This window comes from Carettochelys insculpta, chromosome 26 (assembly GCF_033958435.1).
Source record: "Carettochelys insculpta isolate YL-2023 chromosome 26, ASM3395843v1, whole genome shotgun sequence".
NCBI classification, from domain to species: domain Eukaryota; kingdom Metazoa; phylum Chordata; order Testudines; family Carettochelyidae; genus Carettochelys; species Carettochelys insculpta.
Window position 1 is genome coordinate 2,278,828 of NC_134162.1, and position 23,686 is coordinate 2,302,513.

Consider the following 23,686-nt stretch of genomic DNA (forward strand, 5'->3'; position numbering starts at 1 on the left):
GACGGCGTTTCACCGTGTACACCGATCACTCACCCCTGACCTGGCTGCATCACATGAAAGGGGCCAACGCCAAGCTCCTGCGGTGGAGTCTGCTCCTGCAGGACTACGACATGGAGGTGGTCCACGTCAAGGGGAACAACAACACCATAGCCGATGCCCTGTCACGCAGGGAGGGCCCCGAACTTCCCCAGGTCACTGGCTAAGTGACCCCGCTCAGTGCGGTCTGGAAGGGGGGAGAGATGTGATGGAGTGGGGGGGGTGCATGTGTGAGTCAGGCTGGATGTCAGAGGCAAGCAGCAGCTCCCAGTGGCTAAGGATGACCCTGGGGCTACAACTGGCAGATAACACCTCTGCCTAAACAAAGAGCAGGGAGGAGCTGAGCTGGGTTTTGAATCGGGGGCGGCCGTTAGAGGCGAGGAGAAGGGAGAGCTGGAAGGCAGCCAGCCGGAGGAGGGGAAAGCTACACCCCAGAGGGGCACCCCTCGGGGTCTTCCCCCCAGGACAGGTTGGAAGGACTGTCTCTGGTTGCTATGTTGTTGCTTCTGTGAGAAACTGGACATCTGTTGCCTAATAAACCTGCTGTTGTACCTGCTGAGTGAGAGTCACTCCTGCCAGCGGACGGGGTGCAGTGCAGGGGGACCCCTGAACCCCATCACACCAGGAAGCCGTGGCTGATGGGAGCTGCAGGGACAGCACCTGTGGGTGTGAGGGCAGCATGCAGAACTTTCTGCACCTAGGGCCATGTGCAGCCAGGGCTGCTGGGACCTTCTCTAAGCCCCAGACCCCCACTGCACGGCCAATCGGACTTCTAGTGCCTGGTCCACATTGCCGACCACAGCCCCCAGGGTCCCTGTTTGGCCGGGTGTGGCGATCGAAACTGGGGTGCCCGGCCGCGCTGCGCGGCTGGTGGGAGCGACCCGGGGTGGCCTTTCAGTTGTGGGAGTAAGATGGGCAGAGACAGCAGCTGAAGGACGGTGGTGCCTTTGGGGCTGGCTCCCTGGGGGGTGCCCCTCTGGAGAGGCTGCCCTGCCTGTGAGACTCTAGGGTAAGGGGCCACCCCACAGTGCAGGCTAAGGCAGCCCCTGTGCCAGGTTTACCTTCCAGCCCGAGGGAGGGACCTGGTGCCAGGGGTCTGCCAGCGGGGTGGTGTGTCTCTGGGGCAATCTGGCAGCCCCTCCATGCACCTGTCTACGGTTCCCACTCTACACCAGGGCTGAGTGAGCCATCAGGTCTCTGCTGTGGTTGGTCGGGCATGTGAGCATGGGCCCTCTGTGGCGGGGACAGCAACCACAGAGCCCTTTCCTCCTGCCAGCCAGGCCGTGGTCTGTCCCACCAAGCCACCTGCTGGCCCAGCCTCATCTTCCCGCCACAGCTGCCCTTGCTCTCCTCACTGGAATTGGCCTCCCGCCAAGGCCACTTTGGCCAAGATTTGGTGCAAATGTAGAACAGTGGGTGCAACAATGTTTTGTGTGTTCCTCCCGCAATTCAGTACCATCACTCAGCCCCAGGCAGCCAGCCCTGCCCAAGCTAACGGTCCCTCCCTGTTTCCTGGCAGGATGGGAGCATTCACGTTACACTCCAGAACGGGGAAGCCCACGCCGTCCGTCTCCAACGGGTGAGTCACGCGCCTTTACCGAGATCTCCTGAACGGGCAGCCCAACAAGGAGGTGTTTCAAGTGGGGGTGTCTTTACACCAGTGATCCCTGGATCCATGGCTTCCACCTCCATGAGAGGCATAGGGCTGTGCTGGGGTAGCTAGGGTGATACAGCTAGAGCGTCCCTGCAGGCTCTCATTCTTGTCAGTTCCATGGCTCCATGCTGGAGCTGTGAAACTGATGAGGAAGCCAGGCTGTCATCAGGACAGGTGTGGGGTTCTCAGCTCCCAGCCCACCACATAGGACATACACAAAATACGGCAAGAGACCACCCTGGCTTATCCAGGTGATCTTCAGTGATCTGCAGCTCAAAAAGAGAGTCGGAGTTCTGCAGTAAGTAGAAACGAGGGCGGATTACAAATGATAAATGTAAACAGATACCACAAATGCTGGGACAGAATTAGAAAGTCCCAGGCACAAAATGAAATTTAACATGGATTTGCGCCCTGTAGAATTCCAAGGGTTCATCCTCTCTCTTGTCCATATGGAAACAGACCCGGGCAGAGTAAAGGCAGTCCAGAATGGCGGTCCCGCTCATGAATGAGGCTTCTTAGGGTTTGTGAACTTCTATTAGTGATTCATCCTGCAGTTTTCAGAGTGGATCATCTCTCTCACTGCCCTGCTCTGCAGAAAGTCAGGTTCTTCTGGTCTCCTGAGCCCAGCAGGCCTTTGAACAATTAAAACTCACATGTACCACTGCTCCCATATCGGTCCACCCTGGCACCATAGACCCATTCATCTTCCAGGCAGATGCTTCCAACTGGGCAACAGGAGTGGTGTTATCCCCAAGGTATGGCTCTCAACCACTCCTATGGCCAGTTCCAGGGAATTCAGAGCAAAACTAGGGCATCTGGGATGGAGAACTCCTGGGAATTAGGACCACTACTGAAGAGTAGTTGCCACTATTTGGAAAGAGACTGGTATTCCCCTCAGGTGTACACTGACTATGAAAACCTTGAATATCTCCATGGGGCCATGCCTGTCAACCAGCCTTGATGTAGGAGTTTACACACTTTAATTTTGTAATCTTCTATCACCCAGGAATAACAAGGTGACTACTTTGTCCTGGGTGGGTGGCTAGGGTGACTGTCACTGGCATGGCTTTCCCCCCAGCCCAGCTTTATAAAAATCGGTTTATGACTATGAACGTGTGTAACTCAAAGATGCTTTATGTGAAATGCATCATGTAACGTGTCAATTTTAATGTTATAATCTGCTGCCTGTGTATAGCTTTTTTGTGCATGTATCATTCCTGTATGTGAAGTTGGAAATATGAAGTATGGGTCTGTTTATAACTCGAAATGTCCATTACTGATGCTCTGGGAACTGTTTTGTTGATCAAAGCAATGACTCATGAATAGCCTCGTTTGTCCTGTAAGCCCAAACTGTGGCTGGTCCTAGAGAGATGTGGCCAGGCCACCTAATGCTGAAACCCATTTTGGATCTGGTCCTTTTCCAGCTCAAAGTGAGAAAAGTTTAAGCTGTTTGCAAAGAATTTCTGCCTGGGGCCAAAGGGATATAAGAGGAGAGGGGAACAGACAATAAGGGTGTTGCCAGACGCTGGGAGACATCCCCCCAGCTGCCTTACTGCTTAAGATGCCTGCTGGAAACGTCTAGCACTGAGCGGGGGAAGGATCAGGCCCAAGCTAGGATGTGGCTTATCTTGTCGAAGGTGGGGTTAGGTCAACTGTTTAAGGTAAGAATTTGTGTGTAACAAATTTCTTAGTGTGCAGTAAACCCTTGAGTTAAGTGGGGGCTGTGTTTCTGCAGCTCCTGCATAACTCAAATTTTCGTGCAAGCTGAGGGGTTCCTGTCTCCCTGCTGCTTGATGCTTGGGGGAGCCAGGAAACTGACCAGCTGGTCAATTTCCCAGGCCCCACAAGTGGCGGGGAGCTGGAAATCTGGCCGCAGCCTGGCTCCTGGCTCCCCTCTGCTCCTTGGAGCCAGAAGACTAACCAGAGCTGCTGCCCTGCTCAGTTTCCTAGCTCTGCAAGCAGAGGGGAGCCGGGAGCCAGGCTGCTGCCTGATTTCCAGCTCCCCAGCACTCTGTAGACCAGGAAACTGCTCTTCTCAGGTGGCAAGAGTCAGGCTGCTGCCCTGATAGGAGCTGTTTCCTGCTACTGTCAGGGGTGACAGTTAACCCAAGACACTCACAACTTGATTGCGCGTATCTCGAGGGTTGACTGTGTTAGATTTTGGGCATAACCTCCTGCCTCTCTGCCTCGCACCCTCCAACCAAAGATCAAGGAGAGAGATGTGACCAGGCCCTGGAGTAATATCTTTGATGTTACCATCAGCTTCCATCCAAAAAATGGCCCTTGCTACTGCTTCAGGCAGCATTTGCCTACAGTAATGCAGAGTCGAATTACGAATCTGTGACGGTGTGGACTAGGTCTTAAGACCCTCTACTGGAGGCCTCATGACCCTACCTTATTGAGCCCCAGGAAAGAGCAGAGAAGTACTCAGGTGGCCTAGGGTGGCTGCAGAAAAACAGCCAATCAGAGAGGTTCCTGGAGTGTCCCTATAAAAGGAAGCAGGGGTGACAGAACAGTCAGCTGCTGCTTGGAGCCTGAAGAGGGAGAACCGGTTGCCTGACTGGCTGGAAGAATAACGGGACCATGGACAGCTCACTGCCGGCAGGACCGAGCTTGGGGAAGGTGGCCAAAGACCAGGAACCGGGCTGGCTGGCTAGCATGAAGAGCAGCAGTTCCATGCACAGGTCAGAGTGGCAGGCTGCACCAAGGGGCCTGAGGCCAGAACCGAGCCAGGCTGGGTGAGGTACCACGATGGGCCCTGCTGGGCTGGTTGAAGACTGAGCCCTTGGGGGCTGCTGAAAGGACACCACCAGAGGATATAGAGATGGGCCCCAGTCGATCTCTGGGGGCAGAGGCCATGATGCTATGGCCCCATACCTAGGCTGTGAGCCCAAACTGGAGATTGGACAGTCTGGAAGGGGACACAGGGTGCATGACTTGGCCACGGGGCTGAGTGGCTGAAGTGCCTTGAAAGAACCAGCTGACTAGGCAGGCAGTGCTCAGCAGAGGTGGGCATTTGTGCCGTAACAGGATTCCACCCTGATGTGGCTCAAAGCTATCTGCACAAAAGGTGAGCCAAACCCAGGATGACCTAAAAGTGCCCCTGGAGGGCAGAAGTATTGCCACAAACACCATGTGGCCCACTGACAACAGGAAGGGCCCATCTTGTCAGGAACTAGGTCTTGCTGTCAGCCTACACGAAGACAGGCCATCTCAGAAACTCGACCGCCAGCTCCTGGGCCTCTCCAGAATTTGCTGGTAGATTAACCCTGTTCCCTTTGAGCTCAGCTTGTCCCATTCTCTCTGAAGACACCCATCTTTTCCACATCACTATTGGAGCCCCACCTTCTGCACCCACTCCCTCCATGCGCCCAACTGGTCCCCCCATATCATAGAATCATAGACTGCTAGGACTGGAAGGGACCTTGAGAGGCCATCGAGTCCAGCCCCCTGCCCTCGTGACAGGACCAAGCACTGTCTAGACCATCCCTGATAGACATTTATCTAACCTGTTCTTCAATATCTCCAGCGAAGGAGATTCCACAACCTCCCTTGGCAATTTATTCCAGTGTTTGACCACCCTCACAGTTAGGAACTTCTTCCTAATATCCAGCCTAAACCTCCCTTGCTGCAGTTGAAGCCCATTGCTCCTTGTTCTATCCTCAGAGGCCAAGAAGAACAAGTTTTGTCCCTCCTCCTTAGATCCCTCCTCCCTCCCCCTTTTAGATACCTGAAAACCGCTATCGTATCCCTCCTCAATCTTCTTTTTTTCAAACTAAACAAGCCCAGTTCTTTCAGCCTTTCTTCGTAGGTCATGTTCTCTAGACCTTTGATCATTCTTGTTGCTCTTTTCCGGACCCTTTCCAATTTCTCCACATCTTTCTTGAAATGCGGCACCCAGAACTGGACACAATACTCCAGCTGAGGCTTAACCAGCGCAGAGTAGAGAGGAAGAATGACTTCTCCTGTCTTTTTCACAACACAACTGTTAATGCATCCTAGAATTGCGTTTGCTTTTTTTGCAACAGCATCACACAGTTGACTCATATTTAACCTGTGGTCCACTATAACCTCTAGATCCCTTTCTGCCATACTCGTTCCTAGACGGTCGCTTCCCATTCTGTATGTGTGAAACTGATTGTTCCTTCCCAAGTGGAGCACTTTGCATTTGTCCTAATTAAACTTCATCCCCTTTACCTCAGACAATTTCTACAATTTATCCAGATCATTTTGAATTATGACCCTATCCCCCAAAGCAGTTGCAACCCCTCCCAGCTTGGTATCATCTGCAAACTTAATAAGCGTACTCTCTATGCCAATATCTAAATCGTTGATGAAGATATTGAACAGAACTGGTCCTAAAACAGACCCCTGCAGAACCCCACTTGTTATACCTTTCCAGCAGGATCGAGAACCAAATAGCTATTCTCTGAGTACGGTTATCCAGCCAGTTTTGCACCCATCTTATAGGAGCCCCATCTAAGTTGTATTTGCCTAGTTGATTGATAGGAATATCCTGCAAGACTGTATCGATCAGGACCATGCAGCCAGGACAATGAGTATGTTGTCTATGTGACCCTTCCTGCCAAAATCCAATGGGGGTGAACTCTGGTATTTTGGGGACTGAGAAGGCTGGAACCCTGAGGAGGGCTCATAACATGGGGCACATCTGCACTCCTGACCTGGTCAACTCCTCCAAAAGCCACCCTGGAACACCTGGCACATGACCAGCTGGCAGGCTGCCTAGAGGAGAGCTTTGAGGCGTGGATTATAGGCCTTGACCCCAGGTCCATGGGGCCCAAAATTGTCACCAAACCTCAACTGCCGCCCAGCTGCTCTCCTGACCCACTGCAGCAGGGAACCAGTGACATGCCAGATTGCAAAGGGCGCCACCCCCAAAACTCCTGATTGGGGAAAACATCCAGCAACTCCACCTGGCTGAGGAGCTTTGTTTAAATCAGGAAGAGGTGCATGGTGTTGTTTGAGTTACTGAAGGAATCCTTGGTCTACTGCTCTAGAGACCCCTTCTGCTTAGCTGACTCCTGAGCCCTACCTCATTATCTCAGACCCCATCTGCTCCCCGTTCCTGAGGCACCCCAGGGCCTTGCTCCTATCCCTGACTGCTGATGTTTCTGTCTCTGACCTGCAGCTGGGCATCTAGCCATTATGCATGACTGCCAGTACCCTGGTCATTAAACAACCCTTTCCCCACTGGGCTTCTCTCTCACTTAACGCTGGATCCCCTGCTGTCAGGTGAGGGGAGGTAAGGTGAGGTAACCAGCCCCTTTGACCCTCGCTAATCCTATCAGAGCTGGTGTGGGGTGCACAGCCCCCCACAGTGTCTCCTATCATTTATCTACCATGCCTCGCGTCTGACTTCTGTGCCTTCTATCCTAGCTCCGTGGGTGCCAGGGGGCCAGATTCCAGCCGGTGTAGATCCCACCTCCGTTTCTCCCACGCGTTACAGATATTCACTTGGCTTTAGCTGCCTTTACTTCCCCTCCAGACCAGGCTGGTGTTTGATAAAGTGACGCTTTCTTCCTCGCTTGGCGCCTTGGGGCAGCCAGGAAGAGGCACTTAAATGATTCCCAATTATCTTTCACGTTTTTCTGATTGACTTCATCTTCCCAGGTGATTTGGTTCGTAATTGGTTTAGCGCCATGTAATAGGCCCCATTGGCACAGCGAGCGTATCTATTACGGGTCGGGGCTGGATCTGCCTGCATGTCATAAACGTGAGCGCTGAGGTTTAATACCATGAGAAGTTCCTCTTTATCTGGTAGGACAAAGGCTACCCTGCACCCTGCCTCATCGCCCCCACGGGCACTGCAGCACTTTCTGAGACAGGAAATTGTCATGTATAATGAGTAGAAATTCCCAGGGTGTTCAGCCCTGGCAGCAGGAGACCTCCCCTGTGTCACCGAGTGCAGTCCCCCAGGGTCACAGGGTAGGTTGGCATGTAAGGAGCTGGTCTTTCAGTTCCCAAGTATGATTTGGGGACTGTAGCAGACACCAACTAATTCCACATCTAGTGCATTATCTGTTAGGATATTGACCATTTGTATTCCAGATCCTTTTCTTCCGAGTTATCAGTGACTTGGAAACTAGTGTGTGATAGGTTGGATCACAGAGGTCCCCTTAAGCCTATCATCCCCCTGCTTGTCCTCTGGGGCACCTCATCATCCTGTTTTGCTGGGCCAGAAGCTCTGGTCTCCTGCAGCAAAGGCACAGAGGTGGGTAACAACTCCCTAACAGAGTAACACAGGCTCTGGTAACATCGCTGGGAGGGCCCACCTACGGGGGTCTGATAGCACCCAGAAGCACAGCCCTAAAGCGGATCAAACTCCCAGATAAATCCATCTTACTGTATCTAAAAGTTTTACACAGAGAAAGCTCATAAGGTTCACCCCCCCCACCCAGCTTTGTCAATGACTGGCATATGTACACCTGTTGTGGTCTCTGCCTAGTCCCATTGCAATTATTTAAGCTGGATTTGATAATAAATGAAAGAATTTTTATGAAGTATCTAAAGTAGGGTTTAACTGATTGCAAATGAAAACAGACAGATCAAAACAAGTTAGTAATAGAAACAAAACATGACGGCTAAGTCTAATAAACCAGCGAAATGGTTACAAATCAAATTGCTCGCCCTAGTCCTTCTTTCCGGTAAAGTCCTTCAAGTCAGAGCCCATCTTTTCCCTGGCCTGGATCAAACAACTTCTTGTGTGTCTGCTTAGGGTGGGCAGACACTTTCAAAAGCCAGCTGAAGATGATCATTGAAGTCAGTTTCATTCTTCCCATCTCCAGGGAAAAAATACCAAGGTCAAGATGGATTCTAGCACCAGGTGCCTTTGTAGGTTCAACCACAGTTTGGGCTTACAAATAAAGCCATTTGTAGAGCGTTGTCTTGAGCACCAGGCTATTGAGTTCCTTAAGTACCGGTAATGGCTTTCCCTAGAAGACTTAGAATTAATAAAACAGGTTTCCACTTTATATTGACTTTGCGTACAAGAATGCGACATGCACGCCCATAGAATATATGAATTCAGGGAATCATGGGGTCTTAAAAGACTGGTTACTCACCCTGTTCTGCATAAAGCATATTCAAGCTATGCATATTCACGTTCAAAAATGTATTTCCATAAAAATACAGGGACGTAGCCTCACAAGGCGATGCCAGTTTTCTTCCCCCACTTTTTGCCCAACTGACTCTCCGAACTAGGTTATCACCCTGGACCGTAACCCAGGCCAATCATGGGAACCATCCTGCTTGGTTTCACTAACACCAAATGTGTGCTCATAAAGGAGCAGTTCCCGTCCCCTGGCCTGTGATGCAGGCTCCCAGCACTGGTGTGCAGGGAAGTCCTGAAGTTCCTCTTTTCAAGTCCTGTGGGTCTGTTGCATCCGAAGTGAGTCACCTAATCACCTGGCCCTGGCTTTTGTTCCAGCAGAGCTGTGGAAGCCTTCCCCCGTGCCTCGGCCACAGCACTTTGGAGGCACCAGTGGGCCAGATCCCAGCTGGTGTAAATCATCTCGAATCCCGTTGGCACCAATGGGTCAGATTCTGGCAGGTGTAAATCATCCCTAGTCCCATTGGTATGAGTGGGTCAGATCTCAGCTGGTATATATCATCCTTAGTTCCATTGGTACCAGTGGGCCAGATCCCAGCTGGTGTAAATCAGCCTTACCTCCATCACAACCAACAAGCCGGATCCCCACTGGTACAAGTTCACCAGAGCTCCATGGGTGTCAGGTCCTCAGGGGTGTCCAGGTCTGAGCTCTGCTGGGGCCAGTGGAGCCATGTTGATTACGATCAGTTAATGGGGACCCTCCAGAGGCATGGAGGCTGGATGTGAAGGATTGCCCCCAAAATTAGGATGCTCATTAGAACCTCTCAGAAGTTCTTGCCACGTCCCGGCTGCCAGTCCTGCACTGAAACTGTTCCCTTGCCCCTTCTAATGCCAGTTCTGCAAAGCACAGCTGGTGGGGTGGCCTGGTGTCTACCTGGGAACCCTCTCCTGGGTCTGACCCTGGCTCCCCCTTGGCCGTTGGTGGCCAGCAAGGTCCAGCGAGAGTCTTGCCCAATGCATCAACAGCCTGCTTGACTCCACCCCCTCCGGCGGGATGGCCAAGTCTCCTGTCAGTGGCCTGGGGCAGCCATCCCTCCTGGAGCACTGCAATGCTTGGCCTTTGGCTCGCTCTCCTAGCACTGGACAGCCATAACCTGCAGGGGGGGCAGGCCCATCTCAGAAGTGGGGAAACTGAGGCATTGAGTGGTGCAGTACACCAAGAGCAAGGGTGGGGCTGGAAACCAGTCCGAAAAGCTGTCCAGGCACCTACCAGGCTAGCACAGGGGAGGCTCAGGCCTGCAGTGAGCTGGCCAGCCCCAGCCCGTGGCACTGTCCTAGGTCCACTCGGCCTTTCAGACTATCCCGGCTCTCCTCAGCCAGACCCCAGGCAGCCGAGTTACAGCCAGGGCCGGGCTGCCGAAGAGCAGCTCCCCACTGGGGAGTGACACCTGGGGGGTCTCCAGGCCAGGCCAGGCCAGGCGGGCAGGGATGGGGTGTCTTATCCAGGGACCCTGCTTGGCCCTGGGTGCTCCCAGGCCAAGCGCTCAGGCAGTGTGACATGGTCACAGCGTACTCAGTTACGAATCCCCCTCCTCGACTCTGGGTGGGAGCACCAGGAAATGCTCCGGCGGTGGGGCCTGTGCCTAGGCAAAGATGTGCCAGCATGGGGTTCGGGGGGTGGGAGGGCGGGGGAGGAAGTGGTGATGGAATGGGGGAGGGGAGGGCATGGGGGAGCAGGTGCCACTTGGTGCTGGTGCAGACAGGGAGCATGTGACGGGGGCAGCAGAGCCAAGGGTAGTGGAGAGGAGGGAGGGTGAGAGACCAGCCTGGGGGGGATGATGGGGGGGCTGCCAGTGCAGGGCTGGGGGCGTTCTCAGGCAGGGCCAGCCCAGGGCCGGAGGGCTCTCGGGACGGGCCAGCCCAGGGCCGGAGGGCTCTCGGGACGGGGCCAGCCCAAGGCCGGAGGGCTCTCGGGACTGGACCAGCCCAGGGCCGGAGGGCTCTCGGGACGGGGCCAGCCCAGGGCTCAGAGCCCCTTGGCTTTTTGTTTTTTTCAGTGGGATTCCAGGAAAAAAATGTGGCACCATCATCCTGTCAGCCGAGGAGCTGGGCAACTGCCGGGTGAGTTGTGGCCACTGTGCTGCCAGTGGGTCTCAGCCCGGCGCCCGCAGGAGAGCACCTGGCAGCTGCTGGGAGCCTCGGGGAACTGGGGGGCGGAGCTAGCGGGAGGTGTGCTGTAGAGAGCAGAGGGGGCAGCAGGGGGTGCTCTGCCCTCGCACTCAGTGCTGGCCCCAGGGTGGTGCTGGGGGGCTGTGCTGGAGGGCAGCAGGGGGTGCTCTGCCCTCGCACTCAGCGCTGGCCCCAGGGCGGTGCTGGGGGGCTGTGCTGGGGGGCAGCAGGGGGTGCTCTGCCCTCGCACTCAGCGCTGGCCCCAGGGCGGTGCTGGGGGGCTGTGCTATGGGGGGGCAGCAGGGGGCGCTCTGCCCTCGCACTCAGTGCTGGCCCCAGGGCAGTGCTGGGGGGCTGTGCTGGGGGGCAGCAGGGGGTGCTCTGCCCTCGCACTCAGCGCTGGCCCCAGGGCGGTGCTGGGGGGCTGTGCTGGGGGGGCAGCAGGGGGTGCTCTGCCCTCGCACTCAGCGCTGGCCCCAGGGCGGTGCTGGGGGGCTGTGCTATGGGGGGGCAGCAGGGGGTGCTCTGCCCTCGCACTCAGCGCTGGCCCCAGGGCGGTGCTGGGGGGCTGTGCTGGGGGGGCAGCAGGGGGTGCTCTGCCCTCGCACTCAGCGCTGGCCCCAGGGCGGTGCTGGGGGGCTGTGCTGGGGGGCAGCAGGGGGTGCTCTGCCCTCGCACTCAGTGCTGGCCCCAGGGCGGTGCTGGGGGGCTGTGCTGGGGGGCAGCAGGGGGTGCTCTGCCCTCGCACTCACTGCTGGCCCCTGTGGCATGGCTGAGGGTGGAGCGAGTTGCCCCGTGTCTCACCTGGGGAACGTGGTGTTCAGCTGCGGTTAATTTACCCACCCCAGGGCTGGCCCGGTGCCTCTGCGTGGTGCTGAGGGGCGCAGAGACTCCCCCACGGCTGTCCCATGCTGCGCTGCCCTCCCGGCCCCGACCCGGTCCCTGCTCTCCCCTGCGCAGATTGCACCTGCTGCCACCTCCTCCACCCTCAGCTGCCGCTTCCCCCGCACCCCGATGGAGTCGCCCCTCAGGCCCCTGCAGGACCCCCGCACGGGGCTCCGTGCGCCTGGGATCACACACCCTGCCAGAAAGCTGCGCTGCTGCCCCGAGTGGCGCCTGAGCAGGGATAATTGCTCCTGATTAATATTTCATCACTTAATCTCGCCAAGCAGGCGGGCCGGGGGGAGGGGTGGCCTGAGGAGCATTGCACAGCCGGGGCTTCGCTCCTGGCTTTGCTCTCTGACTCGACAGCTCTGGCTGAATATAATTCGCTGAGAGGCAGGTGCAACGCAAGCAAGGCCCAGGCAAGCTCCCCCCGCAGCCCTGCCGGTGCCCCTCTGTCCCGACCTGCAGCCCCTCATATCCCAGCCCTGGGGTCCCCACACAGCCCTGCCGGTGCCCCTCAGTCCTGACGCCCACTATGTCAGCTCTGGGCTCCCCACACCCTGCTCTGCTAGTGCCCCCTGAGAGTACCAGACAGGCTGGCAGTCCTTGAGCTCAGCTTCACATGCCACAGGTACGTTGGCTAGGACGAGCCTACCAAACTCCTCAACGCTCCTGACCTGAGTTGAGGCTTGAAACTGGGGTCAGGCCCTCCGCTAGTGTAAATCGGCATCACTCCAGTCCACTCAGTACCGCAGATCCGCAGCCCCCTCCTTCCCCCAGCTGCTGCGTGGCGCTGGGGCACGCCGGGCTGCTTCTCTCCTTGCAGTGTGGCCTTGCCCCCACCTCTTCTTCCCAGGCTGGGCTCTCCCCCACTGTGCCCATCAGCCCTGTTCCCATGGCTGGGTGGATGTGGAGGTGTGTGTGGATGGACAGACGGATGGATGGACGGATGTGGGGGTTTAAGATAAGGGTTGGATGGCCCAGTTTGTACAAGATTTTGTGCAAACACAGAACAGTGGATTGTGTGTTCATGTTGTAATGCAATAATGTCACACAAGCCCTGCTTTGCTGGCTGTGGGGTAGAGCTGGGGGGCCCTGGCTGTGGGGTGCAGCTGGGGGCCTCTGGCTGCGGGCGTGGAGCTGGGGGGCCCTGACTTGCTGGCTGCAGGCAGGATGGGCTCAGCATGGAACTTCCCCGCAGCTCAGACGTGCAGGGACCTCAGGGCTTTTGCCTTTCTCTGCAGCATGGGACGTATCTCAGCCCGTCCGTTCACTGGCACTGGCTGGGCCTCAGGCAATGGGCCCCGAGGCACCCGAGCAACCAACAAGCGTTGTGCTCCGTGCAGGGCCCCGGGGCCGTTCGGCGCCTGTGCTCGGCAGGCAGGAGATGCCCAAGGCCCTTCTGCATTTCGGTTCTGTGAAGCTTCCCCTTGCGCCATCCTGTTGTTTTCTCAGTGTGCAGCTTCTGCCACCCCCGCCCCTCATCCGTCTGCCAGTTCCCTCTCAGTCCTGACCCACAGCCCCTGCCAGCCCAGCCCTGGGCTCCCCTCATATGCACAGTCCTGCAGCGCCTGGTAGCCCAGTGCTAGGCCGCCTCATCCCAGTTCTCACCTGAACCCCCTGCATTGTGCCCCAGGCATGCAGGGCTGTTTCTGAGCCCCTGGTGCTGGCGGCCTTCCCCAAGGCTGTTGCCACTCACAGAGCCTGTTCCTCTCCCCTCCAGGACGTGGCCACCATGCAGTTCTGTGCCAACAAGCTGGACAAGAAAGATTTCTTCGGGAAGTCCGACCCCTTCATGGTGTTCTACCGAAGCAACGAGGACGGAACGTAAGTGTCAGCCCACCGCTCTCTTCCTCAGCCCTTGGGGGGGTCCCATGCCAGCCTGCCAGGGAGGCCTTGGGAGCAGGGAGGCCTTTTCTGGCTGAGCGGGGCCGGGGGGCGGCACGGACAGAACCAGGGCTGAGGAGGGTTCGCTGAGGTTGCTGTCTCTGGTGCACTGGTCTATGGGAAGGAAGGGGCGCGTTCAGGCCCAGCCCAGCACCCATGCAGCTGTCCCACTGGGTCACTGGACCAGCGAGGTGAGGAGTTGGGGCTGGCAGGCTGCCAGAGGCTGGCCAAAGGCCATGGGTTCGAGGCAGAATTCCCCTGGGTTTCACGCTGCACCCCACAAGCTCCAGGCAAGACCTCGGAGTCAACCGCAACCTGCTGCGTGACTGGGCCCAGGGGTGCTCAGCAGCGTGAGCGCCCCCATGTCCCCCCGCTTGGGGCCCAGCACACACAGTCCCGTGGCTGCAGCGTGCAGCCACCTGCCCCCATTCAGAGCTGTGCCAAGGGCACGTGCAGCTGGCAGCAGGCAGGGCAGCTAGCCTGCCTGGGGGAGCCCATTGCAAGGTGCTGCAGTTCCCCGCGTCCCACAGCCGGGAGACGAAAGGAGGCTGGATCCCCTGGGGGAGGGGAGCGCTTAACGAGCCACGTGCTGAGCAGAACGGAGACGTGCAGCCCCCGGTCGCTCCAAATCAGAGACAAGCAGGGCAGGGGGAGCCCCTGCACACGCTGCAGCTCACATCAAAGGCAGCCAGTCCGTCCCCTCGGTGCTGATCAGCGTACTGACTGGGGCCTTGGCGACATGGCCCACTTACCCTGGGCCTGCCTGGAGCTTGCCCACACCCCCTAGTGTGGCGGCTGCCCCTGGGGGTCTGGAACCAGCCTGCTCCAAGGCACGGTGAGACCAGCCCCCGGCAAGAGCCTGGGCTGGAGCCTTCGAATTCACTCTCTGAGCAGTGCCGGGGTGCTGCAGGGAGGGGCACCCCGCACCCTCGGCTGCCACTGATGCTGGTGGGAGTTGTGAGTGCTCAGCACTTCTCAGGATCAGGCCCCAAGAGGCCCCGAGCTGACCGGCCCTGCGGGCTGGTCTCCCCTCTCAGCCCTAGATTCTGTGTGTGTATCTGGCCTGAAGCCCCCGGTGCAGGAGCCGGACGCGTCTCGCCCTGCTGCCGCAGACAGGATGGGGGGAGGCCCATTGGCAGGGCTGGGAACACGCTTCAAAGCCCGCTGGAGCCTTCAGGAGGCTTTCTGGCCTTCGGGTCAGGCCCTGGACGAGGCCCCAGGCCCTGTGGGGATTCCCCAGCTGGTGGCAGCATTCACAAGGCCGGGCCGGTCTCTGTGGCAGCGTCGAGGCGAAGGGGCCAGGTTCGCAGATGCTGCATGGCCGGAGGTCCCCAGGAAGGTGGCAGGGCTGTCAGGGTTAGCCCAGGCTTGGATAACCACCCCACCTCCCTGTCCCACAGCTTCACCATCTGCCATAAGACAGAAGTGGTGAAGAACACACTCAACCCCGTGTGGCAAGCGTTCGCCATCCCCGTGCGAGCCCTCTGCAACGGAGACTATGACAGGTAGGCGTCCTCTTGGCCCCCAGCTCCTGCTGGCTTCGGGCTGCGGGGTGGGGGTGGAGTGAGACTGCCTATGCTGGATCCTCCCTAGCGTCGCTCAAAAGGGGCTTCTGGGTGGCCTCTTGCCCCAGGGTGTTTCTGCAGGTGCTGCCCCTGGAGGTGCCAAGTAGGGTCCCTGGCAAGGGGCAGCCTTTGCCATAAGGTGACACACACACAGCCACTGCCAGGTTAGAGGTCCTCCTTGCCTCCAGTTGTACAACGCCAGTGGCTGCTCTGTACCGTCTTCTGTAGTCTTGTTGGCAGCTGGAATAGCCCGGATCCCCTTCAGCTTGTTCCCAGAGAAGCAAGCTCTTTGCACCACCCCGCACAACCTCCCTGGCCGAGACGCTCCACGAATTGTTGTCGTCAGACTAGTCCATCTGCAGGCCCCCGGCCAGCCAGCCGGAGCGGGCAGTTCCTAGTGGGAGGCATCCAGGCCAGCCTTGTCGTGACTCACTCCAGGGCCGGGGCTCTGATTCCTAAGAACGGCCACACTGGGGCCACACCATCCGTCCCAGTGTTCTGTCTTCCAACAGGTGCCCCGGGGGGAGTGACTAGAACAGGTGATCATAAAGGGATCCCTCCCCCGTCACCCATTCCAAGCACCTGTCAGAGGCCAGAGACGCCTGGCTAACAGCCCTAGCTGGACTGTCCTCCAGGAACTTACCTAGCTCATTTTTGAGCCCCACTAGAGTCCTGGCCTTCACACCACCCTCTGGCGAGGAGTCCCACCGGTTGACTGTGCGTTGCATGAAGAAATACCTCCTTTGGTTTTAAACCGGCTGCCGATTAATTTCATTTGGTGAGCCCTGGTTCCTGTGTGACGGGAAGGAGCGAAAAACGTCACCATTCCCTTTCTCCACACCCATCATGATTTTATAGCCCTCTCTCATATCTCTCCTTACTCATCTCTTTCCCGAACTGAAGAGTCCCACTTTTATTATTTTTCGCCCCGTACTAATCTCACCTCGCCTCCGGCAGAGACACCCCTGTTGTCTGACAGAGCCAAGTGCTGGGCTGTGCAATCAGTGGCAGTGGAAAGAGAGGCTTTTCCTACCCCTGCCCACACCGGGATCAAAGGTTCTGGACCTCTGAAGGGTCGTTAGTGTCAGCAGAGCAAGGCGCTCCCAAGGGGTTCTCCTCTGCAGCACCGGCTCAGCTGCAGAGTGGCAGCCCCTGGCTGATCTCGGTGGGGCCAGCGTGGGGGGTGGGGCGGGCGCCATCCCCAGAGACAGCTGTCCCCCTGCAGCGGCCGTGTGCTCAGACAGTGGCTGATGAGGCAGTGAGCAGCAGGGACACAAGTGGACAGGCCCCAGAGGCGGCTTCTTTGCTTTCCTCGGAAAAGCCGCTAGCGCCTCTCTGCTTAAATGCTGGGGTGGCAGTCGCCGTTCCAGGGAGCACAGAGCCTGAGTGGGTGACAGGTGACTGACGAGAGACTAATCAGGCTAATGAGGGCACCTTCCTGCTGACACGCTGTACACAAAAATGCCAATTAGGGAGAGAATGAAGTCTAATAGGTGCCATTAATCAAGGCGACGTGCTCTGCTGTCGGCCTGGGGAAGTCATAAAACATCACACTGCACTGCACAGCTCTGCCAGGGAGCTGGATGAAGCTGGTGTTAATTACAGCCTTCCCTGGGGCCAACACTCCTAGTTACCTCTGATTATAAGCTCTGCCTGCCCCGCCCCCGGTGCATTCCCCGGGCTGGCCTGAGAGCAGCTCTTTCTGTGATGCTGAAGCTGCCTGATCATCCAGCTGAGGGGGCAGGCAATTGCCTTCTCTGCCACAGACTCACTGGGGAGACTGGCCAAGTCACTTAATCTCCTTGCACTTCAAGGCCCTCTTTGTGCGTAGTGCAGTTTGCTCTGTCTATGTAGACTGTATATACCACAAAGCACAGTCCATCTATTGCCCTTTGTGTGTGCAACCCCTGGCACGAGGGGGCCCTGCTCTCAGCTGCTTAAATGAGAACATAATAAATCGAGCAGATATCAAATGACAAGTCTCCACTCCTGAGAACAAACAGGGCTGGTTTTATTCACCGATCCCCCTTCCTGGTGAGCCCCAGGGGAAATTGCTCACCCCCAGCCTAGGGCTGCTGTGTGCAGGGTGCCCCTCGCCCTGCCATGCCATCCCCAGCAGCGGAGACTGCCAGGACCTGCTGCTGCTTGCTGGGACGGAGCTGATCACCTGCGAGGAGTTCACTTGCGCTTGGGAGGATGTCACAGGGTTTACTGCAGGATCATGTTGAAGAACAAGATACAGGCGAGAGCAGCCAGAGATGCTCAGCTGCTGGGACATGTCTGTCAGTGACCCAACATCGTTGCCTTTCCCTTTGTTTGTGCGTCTCTAAGCATTTTTGGAACGTGAATTAAGTCAGACGCCAGCCCTGGGCAGCACATTTTGTGAGGCTCACTGTGAACCCCAGGTAAACTGAGGCACAGTGAGCCAGAGACCTGTTTTTTCAAAAGCATCCACCTCTTCCTAGCGTAGGCACATGACCAGGGTTCTATCCCTGCCCCATGGCCCTGGGGCTGCTGTGGGGAGTGAGGGCATCTGTCAGGAGAGAGTCAGGTGAACTGCTGGGACGGGGTCGGGGGCCCCTGGGGAGGGAAGCCTAAGAAGGCAGTGGGTACTTTCTCCAAGAGCAGGGGCTCCAGGAGAATGCGAGAGAGCTGCTCCTTGCACAGCAGACGTGTTTATGAGCCGAACAGGATCGATCCCCTCTTTCTTACTGGCGGCTCCTCCGCAGTCCCCTCTCGGGCTGCTGTAGACGCAGCGCGTTGCAATGTGATCACTGCAAAGCTCTCTTTTCTCCCCGGCGGGATTCAGGTGAGCCCCTGGGGAGCAGCCCCCAGTGCTAGCATGCCACCACCAGCCCAGCCCAGGCCCAGAGGCCAGTGCAAGCCAGGGCAATGACCGAGGGCTAAGCAGAATTCCTTGGATCAGAGCTCACAACAGCTCACTCAGCAGCTGGCGGAAGGGCAAACCTGCCTCCTCTAGCGTCTTGCCCTCCAGGCTCCCAGGCCTGCAGCAGTTCCAGGGGAGGTGAGACCCACACTGGCACACGGGGCGCCCCATTGCAAGTGGGCGGGGGCAGTGGTGCGAGAGGAAAGTCGGCTGGATCCGCGGCAGAGCCTGACTCAGGTGAGGAGACCCCTGGCTGCAGGATGTTGCTGACAGGGCTCTTGCCTCACAGAGACCCACTCACCCAGCCGGTCTCTGACAAGGGGACACGCCAGGGCAGCAGGGGAGGGCGGACGCAGGTTGGCAGCTGAACTGCCCACAGGTGACCTGAGAAGCGTGGAGGGTCACCGGGACAAAAAGGATGTGGATGCCCTGGAGAGAGTCCAGGGGAGGGCAACAAAGTGATCAGGAGGCTGGAGCACAAGACTTAAGTGGAGAGGCTGAGGGACTTGGGCTTAGTGAAAGAGAAGAACAAGAAGTCACCTTATAGACCAACAGATATTTTGCAGCATAAGCTGTCGTGGGCAAAGACGAAGATATTCTGCACACGAAAGCTTACGCTGCAAAATATCTGTTGGTCTATAAGGTGCCACAAGACTTCTTGTTGTTCTCGAAGCTACAGACTAACACGACTCCCTCTCTGATACATGAAAGAGAAGAGCGAGACCTGGAGATTAGAGGCCGAGAAGATGGATCTGAGTCAGCAGTGTGTCCTCTCGGCTCACGGGGCCGTGGGCAACCAGGGTTATGGATTCGCTTCAACAGAGAGCTGATTAGGGATAGTTTAATAAACTTACTCCTCTCCTGCCCATGCCCTCGAACGGTTGTTCTACAGCTGTCGCAGTGCACTCATTAGCAGGCAAAGACGACCTGAGCAATGTACAGAAGGAGGAACCGGCACTTGCAATGCTTACGTCCCATTCTGCCGTGGGGAGTCCCTCTCACCAGAGCCAGGGTGGACGTGGGGGAATCCAGGGCGCCCCTGAGGTTCACGTCCCGGGGAGGCTCCCCGGGGCAGGACCTTGCAATGATTTTATCCCTTAGCTGTTTACTGGGGTACGCTCTGTCTCAGTGCCACGCTGAGCATTCTCATGAGTCTGAAGCCAAGGGGGGTTACCTAGTGTCCTGGTTCCCTCGGTTCCCAGCTCAAGTGTAGGTGGTAGGGCTGACATGGCCATCCGGGGCGTGGCTGCAGGGTTTAAGGCTGCAATGTAGGGATGGGAGCTTGGTGGTGCTACAGGAATGGAAACGTCCATCCTGGCCCTCAGGCCTGCTTATGTCCTTTTATATGATGTGCCCTTGTAGCCAAGAAGGCTCTCAGCATACTGGGGTGCAGTAGGAGATGCATTCCCAGCAGATCTAGAGAAGTTATTATTCCCCTCGACCTGGCACTGGTGAGGCCACATCTGGAGTATTGCATCCGTTTCTGGGTCCCTTAGTATAGGAAGGATTTGAATGCATTGGAGCAGGTTCACTGGAGGGCAACGAAAATTATTAGGGGGCTGGAGCACAAGACCTATGAGGAGAGGCTGAGGGATTTGGGCTGATTTAGTTTGCAGAAGAGAAGACTGAGGGGGGATTTAATAGCAGCCTTCAACTTCCTGAAGGGGGGGTCTAAAGAGGATGGAGAGAGGCTGTTCTCAGTGGTGACAGGCGGCAGAACAAGGAGCAATGGTCTGAAGTTACAGAGGGGGAGGTGTAGGTTGGATATTAGGAAAAACTATTTCCCCAGGAGGGTGGTGACGCACTGGAATGTGCTACCAAGAGAGGTGGTAGATTCTTGTTCCTTGGAAGTTTTTAAGTCCTGGCTTAACAAGGTCCTGGCTGGGATGATTTAGTTGGGGTTGATCCTGCTTTAGGCAGGGGGCTGGATTCAATGACCTCCTGAGGTCCCTTCCAGCCCCCATCTTTTTTGATTCCGTGGTCACTGTGTGGGAACTGGGGTGTAAATTGTCAGCTTGCCACCTCCCAGCTCCATCCCAGGAGAGCTCTTTGTCTTACTTTTCTTCACACTATGCAATCGCTCTGTGTCTCCTTGTGATCTGTGCCTCCCTGCTGTGCAAAAGGCGCTCTCAGGCGATGGCTGTATGGAAGAAGCTGGGTCTGTTGCTCCAGACAGACACTCGCATGCAGACAGACAGCTGACCGCCAATGGGCATGTGCCTGGGTCCCAAACAGCTGCCTTCTTCCATGCTGGGCACTCGGGAGCTGCTGGCTGTCACGTCCTCCAGCCCACACCCACAGACCCCCAGCAGCTCAGTCACGCACCAGTCATGCGCTCTGTTGGAGGCCCGGGTAGGGGCCGTGCTGATGAATTAGCTTGTGAGTGAGTGAGGGATGACGGCGCTGGGAGCCTGGCTGTGTGCAGCAGAGTGTAGACAAAGGACCCCACCCCCAGGTCCATGGAGCTGACGTTCAGGGGCCAGGTCTCATTCTCTGCAGCCTCCAGGGATTAGCCTTTGGAATGGGCTTCAGCTGGCTTGAGAGCCTCTCGAAGCATCTGCCCAGGGAAGGCTCCAGCCAGGTACAGCCCCCAGTGCTTTCGCTTGCTAGGCAGTTGTTCTGAATCCCCAGGGAAAGCAAACCAAAGCTGATACGGAGCAGGGACGGTTGCGCAGCCTGGCTGTGGTGCGCTGGTAGAGGCTGTAGTAGGCATGGCATATACCTGACATGATGTCTCATATTGTCGTACCCAGAGGCACTGAGACCTCATACTGGGGTGAGTGAAGTCTCTGCTCTACAGCCTCAGCTGAGAGCCGGCTGGCCTGTAGCTCATGCGGTGGAGCACAGGGCTTTATCTCTTCTGATCGCAGGTTCAATCCCTGGTGCCAGTGACCCGGGTCTGTCAGCGTTACAATATGATGTGGTGATACGAGCAATGCAGCATAGATGGGTTAAATGGGTCATAGGCATCATACTGTAGAACATGGCTTGTTATGTGATAGGGTGATAGTACAGCTGCAATGTAGATGTGGCAGAACGTGCCCTGTTATACTCGGGTATGAAAAATGCAACATACCCCTGAGGGGCACAACCCACATAAGTGTGGCAGCTGCACGATATGACATTCCAGGTGTGGCATATGCAGAGATAGGGTTTATCATGATGATGATAGATGTGACGTGGGTACGGTGGGACATGTACATATTCTAGAAGTGTAAATGCAACAGACAGGTACTCCAGAAGGCTGCTGGAGGCTTCGCCAAGCTGTATTGTTAAGGGCGGACTTTTTGCACCTTTCCTCCGCACAGTTCAGAGCTCTATAATTAATGCATGATAAACACTTCAGTAAATAATACCGTGAAGGGGTGTGTGGGGGTGTGTGAATTTGAGTGTTAGCAGAACTAGGATCTCTGTCTCCATGTTTGGGATCCAGTGCAGTCTCCCATCTGTCTCTTTCTACGCTCTCAGCTCTCCTGCTCACTTGCTGAGCTGAGGTTGCTGGGGGAATCATTTCCTTTGCCATCCTGGGTGTTTTTCTCCGGAGCTCACCCAGGGGCACGTCCCTCTGGATCGGTACGGTGCCCTTCTTGTGTTATCCACAACGGGAGCTACCAATGAAACGGTACAAAGCCCGGTGCAAGCCTTGTCCTGTAGCGTAGCTGTTCCTCCGCAGGGCTGCCCAGCCCACCTGCTAGGGCCCTGTCTCCCTAGTTAAACACACCTGCCTCCCTTCTAGCTGGGTGGGTGAGGAGCCAGCTGGCTCGGAGAGTTAGCAGAGCCCATGTAGACACCTCACAATGCAGAGAGCGGAGCTGCTTTCCGCTTGGTTTGCACCCGCATCCTTTGTAAGTCTGCCCCTCACCGTCGTCCCAGCCAAACTCTGATGCAGCTCCACCCCCTGCAGCCTCCCCAGCCACCATCCTCTCCTCCTTCAGCATCCAGCCAGCCTGGCAAGAGCTTTTCACAGAGGCTGGCCTGGAGGAAGCCTGGCTGTAGGTGCTACGGCAGAGGTGAGAGGCCCTGGATGGACCACAGGGCTGCAGGTGCAGCCCGCTCCGAGAGAGAGCAAACCTCTGGGGCTGATGTCTGAACGTGACTTGAAATGCAATGTCAGGGCCGTTCTGGGGTCACCAACCTCGGCGGGTGGCTCTCTGCCCATCCCGTCAGTACACGGGGGAAGGGCAGCTGGGGAGTTTATCCAAGGGGAAGGGCAGTGGGTTCTGTGCATGCTGTCGAGTCAGCCTGGGAGAGTCCCTGCCCCCCAGGAGCGGGGAGCTGGAGTGGCCAGGTTCAGTGTTTCCTATCCAAGCTGTTCCACTGGGTCTAACTAAGGAACCCGACACCGCACCACACAGCCTGGCAATGGCTCTGGAGCCCAGGGTGGTAGGGCACTTTACTGGAAGATCCCAGGAACATACATCCCTGGCAGGTACGTTTCCAACCCGCAGCAGCGCGTCTCAGGGGCCAGCCGGGCAGACGTTGGCTCATGCTAGCGGCTACAAACAGCCCGACTGGCACCGGGGCTCAGGCTGTCCTGCCCACCCTCCTCCCAGCTGGCAGAGCCGGCCGACCCAGCCCTGCCCCTCGCTGCCGCGGGTTTGAAAGGGCAGCGTGGGGTGTGCCGAAAGGCAGAACAGACTGGGGGGTCTGCGGGGGCATCTGGACCTCGCGTGTGCTCAGCTGCTGAAATTCAGGCACCAGAGGGAATTTTAACTGGGGAAATGCAGTCACCTCAGCCACTCGGGCATCTCCCGGCCTGCCTAGCCCTCAGCACCCCATGTGTGCAGTGGGGCAGCAGCTGGGCCCTACCTGTGGTCCAGAGCAGGACCATAGCCCCATAGATCTACAACACTGTGCTGCTAATTAATGACAGGAGACCCAGCGCTGGGGGAAACGAAGTCTCACTAAGCAATTAATCTGCAGTGATTTAACGGGCAGAGCGGGAAGGGCGGGGAGTCAGGGTCCCTGCTTCAAGCCCAGGCTCTGTCCCTGATGCGCTGGGTGGCTTTCATGAGATCACAGCGCTGCTGTGCACCTCAGTTTCCCCATGAGGACGCTAACATTTCTGGTGCTGAGGCTGAACGCACTCTGGAGGCTGGCTATGGCTGTTCTCACCACTTCTCCCCCCGTGCTCGCGTACTGCAGGTCTGTGGTCAGCCCCAGTGGGACTCCAGGCCTGCTAAGCAAGGAGCCAACCAGTACTTTACATGAAGCAGGGTTTCCTTAGGGGCTATAAGCTCAGCTGCTTCCGGACACAAGGAAGTTACTGGCCACGTGGGTCACTGAGACCCTTCCCTGGTGGGCAGGATATTCCATAGCTGGTACTGGACAAGGCGGGAGATGGAGGCTGGTGGTCTCCCCCCCACCCATCCCCCACAAACTCTCTGGTCCACTCTGCTCTCCTGGTCCAGGGTGTTGACAGGGGGATGGGAATTTGGGCAGGATTATTGTCTGGGGCAACGGCTCACCAATCTGACCTAAGAATCTCTAGGTTCCCCCTAATCACAGAATCACAGAGCACTGGAACTGGAAGG

At 57.0% G+C, this 23,686-nt stretch overlaps 1 protein-coding gene across 2 annotated transcripts in view; it reads left to right on the plus strand.

Annotated features, from left to right (window-relative positions):
• CPNE5 (copine 5) overlaps positions 1-23,686 on the plus strand; it is a 111,625-nt gene that overhangs the window by 37,424 nt on the left and 50,515 nt on the right. For both annotated transcript variants that reach the window (XM_074977310.1, XM_074977311.1), the window contains exons 7-10: positions 1,556-1,615; positions 10,817-10,880; positions 13,537-13,640; positions 15,101-15,205. In XM_074977310.1, the coding sequence (XP_074833411.1) occupies positions 1,556-1,615; positions 10,817-10,880; positions 13,537-13,640; positions 15,101-15,205 (333 nt within the window). The remainder of the gene's footprint in view (positions 1-1,555; positions 1,616-10,816; positions 10,881-13,536; positions 13,641-15,100; positions 15,206-23,686) is intronic.